This window comes from Corapipo altera, unplaced genomic scaffold (genome assembly GCF_003945725.1).
Source record: "Corapipo altera isolate COAL_440 unplaced genomic scaffold, ASM394572v1 268, whole genome shotgun sequence".
Taxonomy (NCBI): Eukaryota; Metazoa; Chordata; class Aves; order Passeriformes; family Pipridae; genus Corapipo; species Corapipo altera.
Window position 1 is genome coordinate 1325999 of NW_020884901.1, and position 14965 is coordinate 1340963.

At 42.4% G+C, this 14965-nt stretch overlaps 1 protein-coding gene across 3 annotated transcripts in view; it reads left to right on the top strand.

The window, feature by feature from the left end:
• The window catches only part of DENND1A (DENN domain containing 1A), a 153244-nt gene that overhangs the window by 105940 nt on the left and 32339 nt on the right, over positions 1-14965 (top strand). For all 3 annotated transcript variants that reach the window (XM_027650060.1, XM_027650058.1, XM_027650059.1), the window contains exon 14: positions 14343-14444. In XM_027650060.1, the coding sequence (XP_027505861.1) occupies positions 14343-14444 (102 nt within the window). The remainder of the gene's footprint in view (positions 1-14342; positions 14445-14965) is intronic.

Consider the following 14965-nt stretch of genomic DNA (forward strand, 5'->3'; position numbering starts at 1 on the left):
GGACCAGGGCCCTGCACTGCAGAGAACTGGGCACCTGGGCTGCCAAACAGCCTTGAGTTTGGGACAGGCAGTGCCTCAGGGAAAGGGGAATTCTGGCTCATGACCACAGTGCCATATAGGCAACGTTAGTCTGGCACTGAGGACCACCTTTTTCTTCTTCCTGCTATTTTGGGGGACACAAAAATGTAAACTCAGCAGAGGGCTGATAAACGCGTTGTTCTTTAAAACACACGCTACTCCAGTCTGGTAAAACATCACATGAAAACATTCTGTCCTTTCTTATCTCTAATTTAATTCATTGTTTTCTGTGCTTTTCATTCAGTGAGTAGCAGCTCTGGCAATGACAGATATGCTATTGTGACTGAAATATGCATTTTGTAAGTCATAACTTTACTTGGTATTTAAATAAACTGTGTATGTACAGCGTGCAAGATTTATGCAGAGCACAGCTGGAGGTATTCTGCTCAGAATTCCTATGGTTTAAAATGTCTCTTTCAAGTTTGAAAATGTGTTGTGAAGTAGATACCATTATGATAATTGGAAGTTCAGCTTCTCTGTCTTGCTCTATTATTTTTCTTGAATACAATTAACACATCACACACACTTCACCTGGTCTCTCCTCATTTACCTCTGACACTTCCTTGATATTTATTTAGACACATGTGGTGTCTTTGCTTTGAATTCAATGGTTGGTACATTCACTAGATTTATTTTTTTAATAAACGTTTTTCTCATTTGGGGATACGCAATTAGTGTGCATTGTTAGAGAAAAGTATACATATTGATGTCAGTTTAAATCTTTTACTTATTTGTTAGATGATCAGGACATAAATTGTATGAAGATTGTAGAGAAGATTGTGATTACTCTCAAATCAAAATACCTGCTGAGAAGTTGCAGAAGCAGCTCATTTTATTGTAGTTCTCACGAGGGAACACTACAGAGAAGGTATGCACAGAGCTGTCTAGAGAAAAATTTAAAAATATATATGAATAATACATTTAATTTGGAATTGTTATATTTTCTTTAAGATAGCATAAAGATGAAGCACAGATCTCAGTGTTTTGTGTGAATTAAGCTTTATTCTTTCGGATTCAGTGGCAATGCTTTTATTTTTCAAAACATAAGAAAGACCAAGTTTTCTTTCTAAAATAAAATCAAATTCTTAAACTGGGCTTAATAAAATACTATGGGCATAGTTTTTATCTTAAATAATGTATGACACGTCACATTTCAGTGATCCCCAGGGGGAAAGAATATGAAAATACCATTATATGTGTTTTATTTGTGGAAATCAGGTTTGAAGTTTTCCTTATTTCTTCTTTTTATCATTTTATTTTAGTTTTAGGAACACTCCTAACACTTGGAGATTTAATAAGGAATAAATCCAAAATTTGATCCAAAAAAATCCAGCCTAAGCTTGATCCCCCCAGTAAGGCAGGCAATTTTTCTGGATTATTTTGGTACTTTCAGCTGCACTTTGGAGTGCAGGGGGGCTGTGATCTGGTACAGTTCCTGCTCACTGTCCCTTCCTGTAATTGCTGTTTCCGGAGGATTTTCAGTAACTGTATTACTGGAGATGTCTGATATTTGTAAATTAGTTTAGTACAGGAAAAAAGGAAAAGGTGTCATCTACCAAATAAGGATTCATTTGCTGTTCCCTGAGATTGGGTTGATCAGCTGCCAGCTCTGCAGGTCCAGGACTCCAGGGCTTTCCTGTGGAAGTGTGGAGAACACCCACACCCCTGAGTTTGTTGCTGGTTTGGTCCCCACAGTCAGGGCCATGGTGACAGCCCTTGCTGTGCAGCTGCATCTCTGCTGGCATGAGGAGCCAGCACGAGAGGATTTAAAGAAGGAGACCTATTTCCAGTAATGCTGAAGGAAATCAGGGTTTTCTCTCGAGGTATCTTTGACTCGGACTTCCAGTTTTCAAAATGCACATTTAAAATTATCTCTATTAAAACCCCTTGGAAGAGTGTATTTTTTTTATTTTATTTTATTTAGCGAAATCATTCTGTAATTTAATATTTCAAGTCCTGGCTAAGCTGTAAAGCTTAGGGCTGATAAACAAAGCATCTGAAGCCAAATGGCCCCTTAGCTAACCCCAATTAAAATAAAGATTTCATTGCGCTCTGTCCTGACAGAGAGGGAACATATTGTTGCCTTTAAGGGAGTTTGGTTTAGTTAATGAAAGAATTTATTTCATTTTTTTCAAATACAGAACCTAATTAAATAAGTTTCAACTTGACTTGTAGTTGAGGACATTTTAACTCCTTAAAGGTTACTCTTATGTCCAAGTGTAGCTCTCTTTGGAATAATTTCTGACGCAGTATTTAGTTTGGTGATTTGAGTAATAAGGTATTTTATGGTAGATCTCACGTACCTGTTATGTGTGTATCATACATACGTGTTGTTCATTCTTACAGCATAAAACTTGTTATTGGCATGACATTATTTTGGTGTATTACGTGAATTCTGCTTTAAGTATTTCTCAGAGATGGTGACTAATACTAGATTCTTAAAAGTCCTGTGGAAATGAAGGTGCCTTGGCTTTGCTCTGAGTGCACTCTAGGAGCTGTAGATGATATGTGTACTTTGCTTACTCCTGCTGCTCAGTGAAAAGACAAACATACCGAAGGATTATTTTGGTGAAGCCCTCCAAGCAGCAGCTGAAGTCTGTATGTCCAGAACCTTTTATCTTAGAGAGGATTAATGGTGAAAACGAGAGCAATTTGTAAGAATTGTGTGTGTGATTAGTTTGCCTTTAAAGTTCATCCCCCATTTGTCAACCAAGAATTTATAACATATTCTCAACTAAGAGTATATGACAAATAAACAACACTTTAGATGCTTTCTTTTTACACATAAGAACATCCTTTGTGTAACATTCTATGTTATTTATATGTAACATTTTGTGTGTTACATTTTATATGTAACTTGGCAAGGAAGTTCATGCTTGAGATAAATTTTTAGTTGTAAGAAGTGTGTAAATATTTTCCCCAAATGTATCTCTGCAGCTCTGAGTCCGGGTTGGTTTGGAGCAGTGGCTCCCGATGCCCGGGGAGAACTGCTTGATGGAAAATTTAAGAACATACATATGTTGTGCCCCCTCATTTGGGGATTTGAAGCTAATGTTGGAGTCTGTGCTCTCCTCCAAATGTCACTTGATCACGTTCTCCTTTACATGGTGAGTAAATCACAGTCCAGCTCTGTCAGAATGAGCTTCCAGCTTTCTCCAGCACAGGGCCATTGATTTCCCTACGTCAGGGTCATTCCCAGGGCTTTTCCCCACTTCTGCTCCAGGCCTGGGTGATTGTTGCCTTCAGCTGTGGAGGTAAATGGTAGTCAAAGAATTTCTACCTGTAGGAAAAAATAAATAATTTTATTTATGGATAAGTAACAAAGTATTTAATTGTTTAGGAGGGGCTTGCAGGGGCTTTTTAGTTGAAAAAGAGCGTTCTTTGGTGTGAGTGTGAACACGAATGAAACATGAAGGACTAGATGGTACTGGGGCCCTAAAAATCTGTTACTCGTTTGGCATATGTTACAGATCCTGAGGTAACTGAAATGCAGGGCTGTTCTTTTCTCTTCTGTGAATTTCTGTAGATCATTATAATTGTGTTTCAGAAATCTCAGTAGTTGCCAAATGCAACCAAAAATAACGCATCACATGCAGCCAGAGTTCCAGATATCCTCGCTCTACCCTAGAGCCACGTTTCCCAGCCATTATCTTGTCATAGCTTATTGTGCTCAATTTTAATTAAACGTTAATAGCAATCTTGCAGTCAGAACTGACGGGAAAGTTTTCCAAAGACTATATATATATATATACCCACAGGATATTCCATTATGTGTTTTTCTCATTTCTTATCTTGTCCAAACTCTGTTCTTTGTAAAAGTCTTTGGTGATGGAGAAGGTGAAACAGAAAAGGGGGCAGTGGCTTGACTGACAAGCATCACTTTACAACCAGGAGTCATCAGCTGCATTTTGTGCTGTTCAGGAACATCACTTCAAAACCTTACATATATGATAAGGATCTTGGGGTTTATTTGATTTTCCTTATGCTTGGTGTGGTGGATACACTGAGTGTTCTACAGTTAGGTTTCAACATTCAGATGCTGAATCTTTAAGTACAGAAAGGACTTTTGCAAGGCTGCAACCTGGAGTTCTTGTGTCTCTGCCTCCAAGGCTGTTGTGTTCTCAAATGCTGGGCACAGCTTTTCCTGTTGGGTGGTGGATCATTGGTTCTTATTGCTGTATAGGAAGCTCTGTAGAATTAATTGGTTGTCAAATCCCTAAGAGATAATGGATTAATGTGCTTGACCACAGTGCCCTGTGGAGGAGCTGCAGTTTGCCCCCGTGCCCAGGCTCCCCGTGTACAATTACAGATGTGCAGCCAGGACATTTAGTGGGTTGCATTTCATTAATACGATTTAAGCAGACAACCCCAGGTTGCTGTCGGGCCGTGCTGACAGCTAATTACTGAAATGAAGGGTGTACACAGCCAAGGAACAATGGAGCATGGCTCAGAACAGGGGAACAGCTCTCACATCCTGGGATCACCCTTTGGACAGTCTCTCCTGTCCCTGCAGACCAGCTGTGGGACATGCATTGTTGTGGTGGGGAGCTGGACTTTAGGGAAACAGTGGTGGTTACCATTGATGGGGATGTGATACAGTTCTGGTTTGCCCTTCCCTCTGTTAACTCAGACACTTGTATGTACCTACCCCAACTGCTGACCACACTTACCCCCTGCTTACACACATGGCACGTTTCCCCCAGAAAATGTCCAGTCTGGTTACTGGAGTATCAAATAATGGGAATGGCAGTCAATTTTGTGGCATTAGTTACAGGGAAAGCTCTCCCTGACAGTTTGAAGGAGGAGGATCAGGCGTGGCCCCTCATTGTCTCTTCCAGCATAACAAACCACAGGCAACCAAATGGGGTTTGTAACTGCAAAGGTTCAAAATAGGCAAGGAGCTGTTCTGTGCAGGAGAGGTGGTAATCCTGCCAAGCACTCGACCAAGTGACACTGAGGAAGCTTGTGTTGGTTTGGGGGCAGTTGGAGAGATACCTGGGAGAGGCTTGGGCTCAGGTTTGTTTGACACACAAACACCCCTTTGGCACTGAGCACTTCAGTGCTGCCTGAGAGCTCCTTGTGCTGGTGACACTGGAGAGCAGGGGAAGCTGAAGCACAGTGTGCTCAGTGCTGGGGAAGGGCTGAGTCGGGGCTTTTGTACAAACCTCTGTTACCCAACGGGGTTTTGGCTTTATTATTTATCTGCAGAATTATTAATATAATGTGGTGCTGGCTACAAAGCAGTTTTATCATCCATTTGGACTGACTTGTGTATTGTAAGATGAGGTGTTAGTTATTGTTGGAGGTGTTTTTTCTGTTGATGGTAAGAGGAGTCCAGTGTGGTTTATCCTGGTGGGTACATCCGTATCCTGGATTACAGCAAGAGCCACCTCTGAGCAGCTCATGTTGTTTAATCTGTCTCCAAGTCCACAGGTAGCATGGACACAAAAAGTATTCTATTTATGGTTGAATTTGAACTGAATCTAAACATTTTTGATTCATATCTGCTGCTTAGTGGGAGGAAATAAAAGGACAGTAGCAGTTTGCCAGTGAAGTCTGTTCTGCCTGATCAACTCAAACATTCCCGTTGAGGTGCTGCAATAGTTTGCTATTCTTGCAATTCATTTTACAAAACAAGTTCCAGATTGAGCTCTGCTTCCATGTATTCTCTCTCCATGGAAATTATGTCCTTTTTCTCATTTCAAATTAGATGAAGTACAATGAAATCCTTATTTTACATATTTATTAACAAGGCTTTCATCCCTGTGGTATTGTAACTACCCTCACTACTTTATGCAAAGAATTACACTGAAAACTCACAAACCTTCAGGAAGTGTATGTGGTCACTCTTTTTCAAGCATTAGTGCTCCTGTCTGTGTTATTCTTGCATGTTGCTCCACCAGCCCTTATCTCCTGCCCTCCCTTTCCAGATGCTTTTGATGGCACTGCTTATTATTATTTTTTAATTCTAAAATAAATCACATTATGGGCCTCGTGCCAAGCTCAAATCTCATTGGATACCCATTGTTAAAAAATTGATGAGTGAAGAAAGGATGTGACTGTGCTGTCTGGCACGTGGAGGGTTAAGGGAATTTTTAGCCTCCCAAAAAGTATTTGGTCAGGTACTCAGGTGCTGGAAATTTTCTTAGCAACATCAGTCACCTAGGAACATGATCATCTGCTGTTCTGGGGTAGAGATTACAGGGCTTAATGATTAGCTTCTATAAGCTGCAGCTGATGCCAGACTCTACCCCCTTTACACCTAATTAGCCTCATTAATGAGCTCTTCTGCTCTCCACAGAGAGGGCTTCCTCCTCGGAATAGGAGGCAAAAATACTTCACCCAGGTAGATGTGCTGAAGCCTTTAATTATTGCCCACACCTGCACGGGCTGTGTCTGACAGCAATCCTGCCTGCCCAAAACTCACTGTGTGCAGTGACCACAGGAAGGAGCATTAACCCTTCAGCACCTTAGGAACTGGCTCTAAGCTTTGAAAGGATTTATGGAGGGTGGAAAGATAAGCAGTGGAAAATGCAATGCTCAGTAGAGTTGGGGGTGGGGGTTTGTATGTGACGAAAATGTTGCAAAAAGTTCGGAGTATTTTGTTTAATCCTGAGAAATGAGCTTAAATTGCTATTGAATGTGAAGTGTTGCATTAGCAGAACTAAGCACACTGTTAGGCAAGTTTCATTCTTTAAATGAGCAGCTCCTGCATTTGGGGCGATGTAATTTTGTGCTGCTAAAATGGAAACATGGAAACATTACTTGTAGTAATCAATGGAGCAGGCAGTAACTGAGGTAATGAAGTGTTCAGGGTGATTCTGAGCTATAGCAATTATTGGTCAGTATTTACTACATTCTAGAGTTTAAACTTGTTGAAATTCAGGAACTTGTATTTTATTGTTGATGAGTTGGTGCATTTTGGTCAGCTCTGTTTCCCTTGAAGGTGCTCGTGGCAGGATGCTGAGCTAATGTGGACCGAAGCCTTAGAGATAAAGAGGAGTTTGGAGCAGAAAACATGTATTTGTGCAGCTGAAAATTATAAAGAAACTGAAAATAGGGTCTCAAAGCTGTGAGGTCACCGCAATAAGAGACATCATTATTAGCAATTCTTTTGAGTGTGTAGGGAAAGTTTTACTTTATTAGTAATTAGAACAGCTTCAAACCTCCCCAGCCAAGATGGAATCGTTCACTGTGTGAATCACAGAAATTCCTGTGCATTCTTCCAAGAATGCAGCTTGAATTGACTGCCAAAATGAAGCATCAAAATGAGTGTTTTTTCAAATATTTGGGTAATGTTTTGTCAATTCTTAGTGCTCCTCACAAGCCATAGATGTGACTGACATCAGTGGGGGCTCTCTGGATTCATGTGCTGGCAGGTTCGGCTCCATTGCCTCGGTGAAAGCAGGAGGTTCCAGAGCAGCTGAGAAGCACTTGTGCAAGGTGAAGCTGATCTCTGAGGGCACGTGGGTGTGGAGGGGGCAGAGCTGGCGAGGCTCTGCCATCTGCTCCCTGTCAGAACACGAGGCCGTGCAGCCGGACCCTGCCCTGCCCTTCCAGCTCCGAGCGCTCCCGCACTGGTCTCCACGACTCCAGGGCTGCAGAGCTGCTGCTCCCAGCCAGCTGCTCCCTGCACAGGGCTCTGATTAGGTGGCATTTCCCCCCTCATAGGGGAGTTGGGGAATTGCACATGGTTTCCATGTTGGAAATGTGTAGCAAAGGAATGGGAGTTGGAGGAGTCATGCATCTATATCAGCATCTAAATATTATATTAAAATACTTTGCTCTTGAAAATAGCTGTTTACTGAATGCATGTTTGGGGATCATGATACAGAGGAGTTGTATACACCTTGCACAAAAACATATTTTCATTATATTAACTTGGATGAATCATGGAAGCTTCATTGGTTTGGGTCAGCTTTGGCTTTTTACATGTACCCAAGAAATCAAAAGAAAGCAAAATATTAGCATATGTGATCTTTAGGCATGTTGATCATTCATAAATCTTGGCCAATCACTTATCACTTTTGCAGAATATTATTTCCTATTTTAACAAAATAGTTTGTGTTCTACTGAGTTTTAATAAATGAAGCAAAAATAGCAATACTTGTAGATTGTTTTTCCAAGCACACTTTTATATTTTGTCATAGTATAAAATGACTCACATAAAGAATTGCCCTGTAATTTTTCTCCTTTTCTGTATTGGCACTAGTGTTCCACAATAGCTAAAATAGAAAAGGGCCCCTGGATTGGCAGCTGCTTTGCATGCTGCACGTCCCGGCCTCGCCGGGAGCATTGCTCATGGAATGATTGCAGAGCCAGCCTGAAATTACCTTGCCAGCTAATGATAAAATCGCATGCGGGCCACAGGGGTTTTTGTGGAATAAATATAAGAGTGGAACAATATCCAGTACACATTATACCAGTAATTTAAAGCATATTCAGGACAAAGAGAGAGTTCCCAGTGCAGGCAGCATCATAGAGATTTGCTGTATCTGATAAAGATTAGGTTTCTCAGCTCATAATACCATACTATTACTTTTCTTTTGTTAGTCTTTCAACACCTACACTCCTGCATTGACACAATATCAAGTAGGAAGAGGAAGAATAGCCTTGTATTTAAGGGACTGAGCAGGGATTAAAGAAATTTCGGTTCTTTTCCCTGGCTCTGCCAGAGACTTTTGTGACCGTGTACAAGTTACTTATTATTTTCATGCCTCTATTCTTGATCTGTGAAATGGTGATTTTTTTTCTCTTTCCCCCAAGCTCTTTCTTGCTGGCTCCTTTGCACTTCATGTGCCAGGCTTGTTGCTGAAGTTCCAGCTACGGGGCTGTAGCAGTTGCTCAGGGATAGGAAGCGTCTGGCTGATGCAGGGGAGGAAAGCAGGGCAGGCAGTGGCTGGAATTAGCCACAGAAACACTTGGAAAGCTGCCTGGCTCCATTACAGTGAAGTACTTCCATTATTTGTGAATGTGAGTGTGTGTCATTTTCCTGATGTAAGATGAAAATGTCAGGTGTCCTGATAAACTAACAGGCTTTGAAAGGAGAAGCAAAGCCATTGCTGTGGGGTGTAAGTTCTTTCCCGTTACACGTTTTTTGCAGTTTCATCTTTCATTTGAAGTTTTTGTCCAAATTTGGTCAGATTCTGTAATGGTGTTGGATATTCCCATCTGAAATAACGTGTAAACAGGTGGTGTTGAACTTTCACTGAATCCATCAGTATCTGAGCTGGTTTTCTTACAATGTTTTAATGCAAATAAGTCTTATTCTGCATTTTTTCTACAGAAGTTTCATAGTAATTTTAATACACCTAAATTCTTTTGGTCTGAAGGATTTTTGGATGTTGTGGAATTGATTACAACTTCATGGCACATTGCATTAGAATAATACCTGTATTACTAGAGTTCTGAAAGAAGCAGAGGCCACAGAATTCTAATTACAGTGTTAAAAAGGTTTTGATGAAGTCTGAATAGCTGCATGTCATAATTTGTGTGTTTAAATTGCTTCATCCTCATTGGCAGTCTGCTGATAAATATTGATGATCTCCTCAGTGCTGTAGGAAGAGATCTGTGTCCTTGCTGGGGTCACTTTGCATTTCTTTGGGGTTTGGTCAGGAATGTGTTTGTTGATGGGACATTTGGAAGGGATGTTGATGTGATTGATGTGATTGGCATCAGGGATTCACCTGACTCACAGCCACCTTTCTCCCTTTTAGTTCTCCTTCGGTGATATTCTTACAACTTCTTACAGGATCACCTGCTATCAGATCACATGCAGGGGAATGACAGCTGTTTAGAAATTCCAACTCACCAGCAACTGCAAGGGTGGAGAATTCAGAGAAATGGCCCATTTTTTTGGTGCTGTATATAGGGATATTCACTCTTGCTGTGTCTCTACCAGAGGCTGTGTTTTGTGGTGAGGAACAGGAAGAACTGTCTGAAATGGGGCTGGAATGGAAATGGGCACTTAGGTGAGACAGTGAGTGTTTGGGCAGTGCAGTGTGCAGGGGTAAATACATGGGTTTGAAATGCTTTTTAAGATTACACTTGGCAATAGTGATTTATCAGAACTAGTAGTGTCTTTTTGAGCAGAGCCTGAATGTAGTTTTCTTTAGAAGATGTGTGGTCAAATCCGTGAGCACATGATTTCTTTGTTCCTGAGCAGCATCTTGAGAAGCTAATAAAGCTCTGGTATCATTTGCTTAATGCAGAGGGTTTCTGGATTCGTTATGACTGAGGTGGATGCAGAGAGCTCTCCGGTGCTGAACATCCAGACGGGTTATTTGCTGTCACAGTTGCAAGCAGGACGAGCCAATGTCCCATCAGGCAGCTGCCACCCATTTCAGGTTTCCTTTGTGGAATCCTGCTGGCTGGCTGGTGATCCTCCTTGAGCTGTGATGGGCCAATCCTCCCGTGACACTGTGGTCCCAGCTCTGGAAAGGCTGGGGAGCCTTTGGTTGCTGGTGTACCTGATACTGATACATGGATCCAGAGCAGTAGGATCATCCTCCTGGCTTGGTTTCATTGTAAGTCTGGATGGAATTAAGGGTGATGAGTCCTAGAACATCCCTGCAGGCTTTCCTTTGTCATTCACCACTTTGAGCACAGGACATGGTTATTTGCACACCCAGTGCTCCAAGAACCCCTTGCACGCCCATGGGTTTGCTGGTTCTTTGGGGTTGCTGTGGTGCAGTGACACTGGATTTACAGCTTGTACTCTGTCACATTGGCATCTTGTTCTACACCTTTAAATTCCACCCACATCTTTTAATTCCGTGGCTGATTTGCAGAGCAGCTCTAATGGTTTGTGTGTTTATTAGAGAGGCTTTGAAGGAGCACCTACGTGTATGAAGGCATGCACACAGCAGCTCAAAATTCATTACCTGCACCACATGCTGCCCCTGGTAATGCACAGAGATCATCTCTCTCTTTCACTGCACAACTTTCAGGGTTGTCTAAACAAAGTCTTCAGCTTGGGGTTGTTGGAATTGGTGATTTTTTCACTGTTTTTTTTTTCCACATAATCAGGTTTTGTGAAACCTTTGCTCGTGTGAGGGACCCTCACTGCTGACCTAATTTGCCCCATCTTTGCCCCCTGTCTTTATTACCTGGCTGTTCTCTGCAGCACTCCCCCGCTGCCCTCCCAGCTGCACACTCCTGCAGGAGTGGGAGCACTCCCATTCCCATGAGTTACCTTGGCTCCTGCCTCTTTCCAGAAGCATCCTTTGTGTTTGCCTCTGTCCCCCTCCATGTCCTTCTCTCATCAGAGCTGTCTTCTCTCCCACATATTTTTAGTCTTTTATATTCACTGAAAGTTCCTGCCATAATCACTGAGCTGAGGAAAAGTGATTTCCTTGAAAGACAAGGGATCATGGTGAAGTTTTTCACAGTGGACTTAATCAAAATCAGGCCTTTTTCTTTCAGTTTGCATTGTGGCTTCCTAAAATATAACAGCAGGTTTCCTGAAACTCCAGAAGAGTCTGAAATAAGTCCTAGACTCCTTTTGTTTTCCACTTGCTGCTTTAAGTAGTCTTGAACAGTATTTTAGAACGTAACACAATTCCAATTTAAAAATAGGTCTGGCAACAGATCAGATGTGGGCTGGAACTTCTCAGCTTTTTAAGGGGTCATGAGATAGCAGCAGTGCCCTGATGAACTTCATTATGCCAGATGAATATAAAATGTTCATATAAAGGGAGATTTGCAAAGGCATAAAAAAGACACCTATTTTTTCAATGCATCTGGGAGTCTTAAATCTTAGTCTCATATTTAAAGATACTTCTCTTGTGTTAAGATGGCAGATTAAATGTGTAAATTTGTGTATTAAGAATAATTTTGTGATCCAGTCTTGAAATCTACTGGAATGGTCTGTAATATTACATTACAGATCCAATCAGATTCCCCATGGAGCTGTATTGTGCACACATTTAGAGGCTTTGCAGTGCCACCTTTTAGCCTCTCTTTGGCATTTACAGCTGGAAAGGGAATTAATGGATGTTTAAGATGTTGATGAACCAAGGCCTAAATTCTAATTGTTAGAGCCAACAAATTTAGGAGTTGATGGGTTTATCAGAACAAGTTATTTTAATTGTTTTACATGTGAGCAAGACCATAAATTCCACAACATATCTGCAGTTCCACACGTGTCCCCTCGTGTGTGATGTCATTTGCCAGTGAAAGCAGAGCTGATTAGCTTTATAACGTACAGTTACCTCCCGAAATCTGTCAGGAAGGTGGCCCTGTGGTGCAGGCTGTGTTGTGTGGTGCAGTGGGCTGGGGCTGGAGCAGCCTGCCCACCCGGGGAGGTCAGTGGGGCTGGAGCAGCCTGCCCACCCGGGGAGGTCAGTGGGGCTGGCAGCACTAATGCACTGGGGGCTGCACAGCTCACGCCTCACCTTGAGCATTACAGTTCCTCCTCTCATCTCGCAGCAGTTGAGCCCCAATTGTCTCTGTAGAAGTCAAAAGGTCTAATCAACCTAATGAACAAACTCAGTCATTAGTACTTTGGGAAGGAAGTGTGTTAGCACTCTGATGGTGCCCCAGCTGCAGTGGGGGTGTTGTGGGAACAGAGCCCAGCTCAGCAGCGAGAACTGGGCTGTTGTGCTGGATGGGCAGGGGCAGAGGGGCTTCCCTTGGCAGGGCAGTGTCCATACTCTGCCATGGCCATGGGGCAAATTTGGGATCCTTGCGGGTGATAGAAAGGGTTGCTTGTTTCCTGTTAAGTGCTTTGTAAGTGAGGATTAAATGAAAGCTAAACTTTCCTTGGATGAACTTCTCTGCTAGTGGACTTCACCCATTCCTCCCAGCTCCTTCTATCTCTGACATAGATAAAATATTTTTCAGGGATCCTTTGTTACATTCTGGTAGCTGAATTTGATGGGGAAGCCTTTCTCATACTGGTCAAGTAGATGTCAGCTGTCAGTCATTTAAATGCACTGAAACCTTTCAGAGTGCACACCTTGATTTTGGAGCCAGAACCTTGGTTGGCTGCAGTCAGTGTGTCATGGACACAGTCACCAGTGTCTTCTACACCAGGCACATCCCAGCCAGACCTGTTTTTCTCAGCATCTTTTATTTGAATGCTTTTAAATGACGTGTCTTATGAGTCTTTATTCTGACCAGAGCAAAGCTACAGGGAAGAAAAAAATGTGGTTTTTTCACACTCATTCTTCTTACCTGGGAAGAATGTAGTGATTTTGGTTTTCCCTGTAAATACCTGCTAGAGTAAATCAAAGACAGGTTATTGTCTTTAAAATTAACTACTCTGAAACTGTAGTTATCACATAAGAGTCTTGCTTTCTTTTCTAAATCCATGGAAATTCAGTGACCCACGGAAAGGTGACAGACACTCTCCTAAAGGAGTGATTTCTTCCCTCTTTGAATGAGCCCTATCCTGTGCTTAGAAACTTGCAACTGATCCTTTTCCTCAGTCATTTTAATGGCCTTGTCCTGACTTTACACAGCCAGTGGTAAATGAGATTGCTGATTTAAAGCTTTCCGAAATGGAATGATACCACCCTTTTAAAGGGGGTGCTTTAAGATTTCTTCCTATCTAATGTTAATTTTGAATATTCAACAGATGAAGAGTCCAAATGTATTTTAGTATGAGTATGAAAAAGCCTCCATATTAATTATACATCAGTATAATTGAGTCATTCTTTGTTACTTTCTTATTTTTAATTCAATAAATATAATTGCTTGCTCTGTTATGTATTTGTAGATGTGTGGAGGAAATTTGTGCCCTTATGGCAGATGCACAGCAGATTTCAGCATTACCATAACTCATTAAAATCGTATAAAAGTAGAGCTGCAAAACAATTTCTGTCTTCTGCCAACAAGATTGTGAAAAAGGGAAATTCCACTCATTCAATATGAGTGGAATCTTTCAGGACTGGAGAGAACAGAGTGGACATTCCTGACCTGGTCGTGCTGGGTCTGCTGAGGCAGATCAGCAGAACAGACAAAATTCAGATGACTGTGTGTCATATTTTGGGGACAGGAAGTAAAATCACCGTTTTGGATGATGAAAGTTCTTCACGAGCTTTAGCAATATGTGCATAAAACCACTGTGGTTTGTTTGGATAATACACCATTCGCCCATTTCCAGTGTTTCAGTCCCGTGGCTGGAACATGGCAATAAAGTCCAGTTCCCTTGGTGTTTGGTGGGGCCTGTTTGGGTTCCCTGTGTGTTCTGGAGGGGAAGGGGTGAGCTGAGGGCAGTGGGTGGTCAGAGCTGTTGCAGTGCCATGCTGTGCCCTCTGCAGGGGGAGCCCATCACGTTCTGTGAGGAGGCGTTCGTGTCCCACCGCTCGGCCGTCATGAGGCAGTTCCTGCAGAACGCCATCCAGCTCCAGCTCTTCAAGCAGGTACTGCCTCCTCTGCCCTGGTGCAGATTCTCTGACAGTCCAAGGTGGGGCTGAGGGCTGTTTCTGTATTCCTTGATCTGTCAGCCACAGAAGGAAGAAAAATGGTGTAGTGCAGCACCGTAGTTCTTTCCTGCTGGCTTCTCTCAGACCCGGTGCTGAGGCTTTATGTGTTGGAAGAGGTGTATGGGTTTTGCCACTGAAGGGGTCTGAGCACACCTAGACCCAACCTGTCTGCTGTAAACTTGGTACAGAAAGCACATTACTGTAAAACATGGATTAGTGCTTGGGGGCAGCTGAAAACACGGCTGTGTAGCCACACATTGCTGGTTTGTAGGGACACAGCACACCTTGGGCAGTGGGAAACATCTGGCCAGCTTTGGTGGTGTTCTCACTCTATCTCGAGTCCCTGCCCAATATAAACACAGAGGTTGTTGCAGCTGATGCAGGATGGAGTCTTTCTGGAAAGCTGAGGAATGGGGTGGGTGATGTTTGTGCTCTCCTTTGGGGTGGGTGATGTTTGT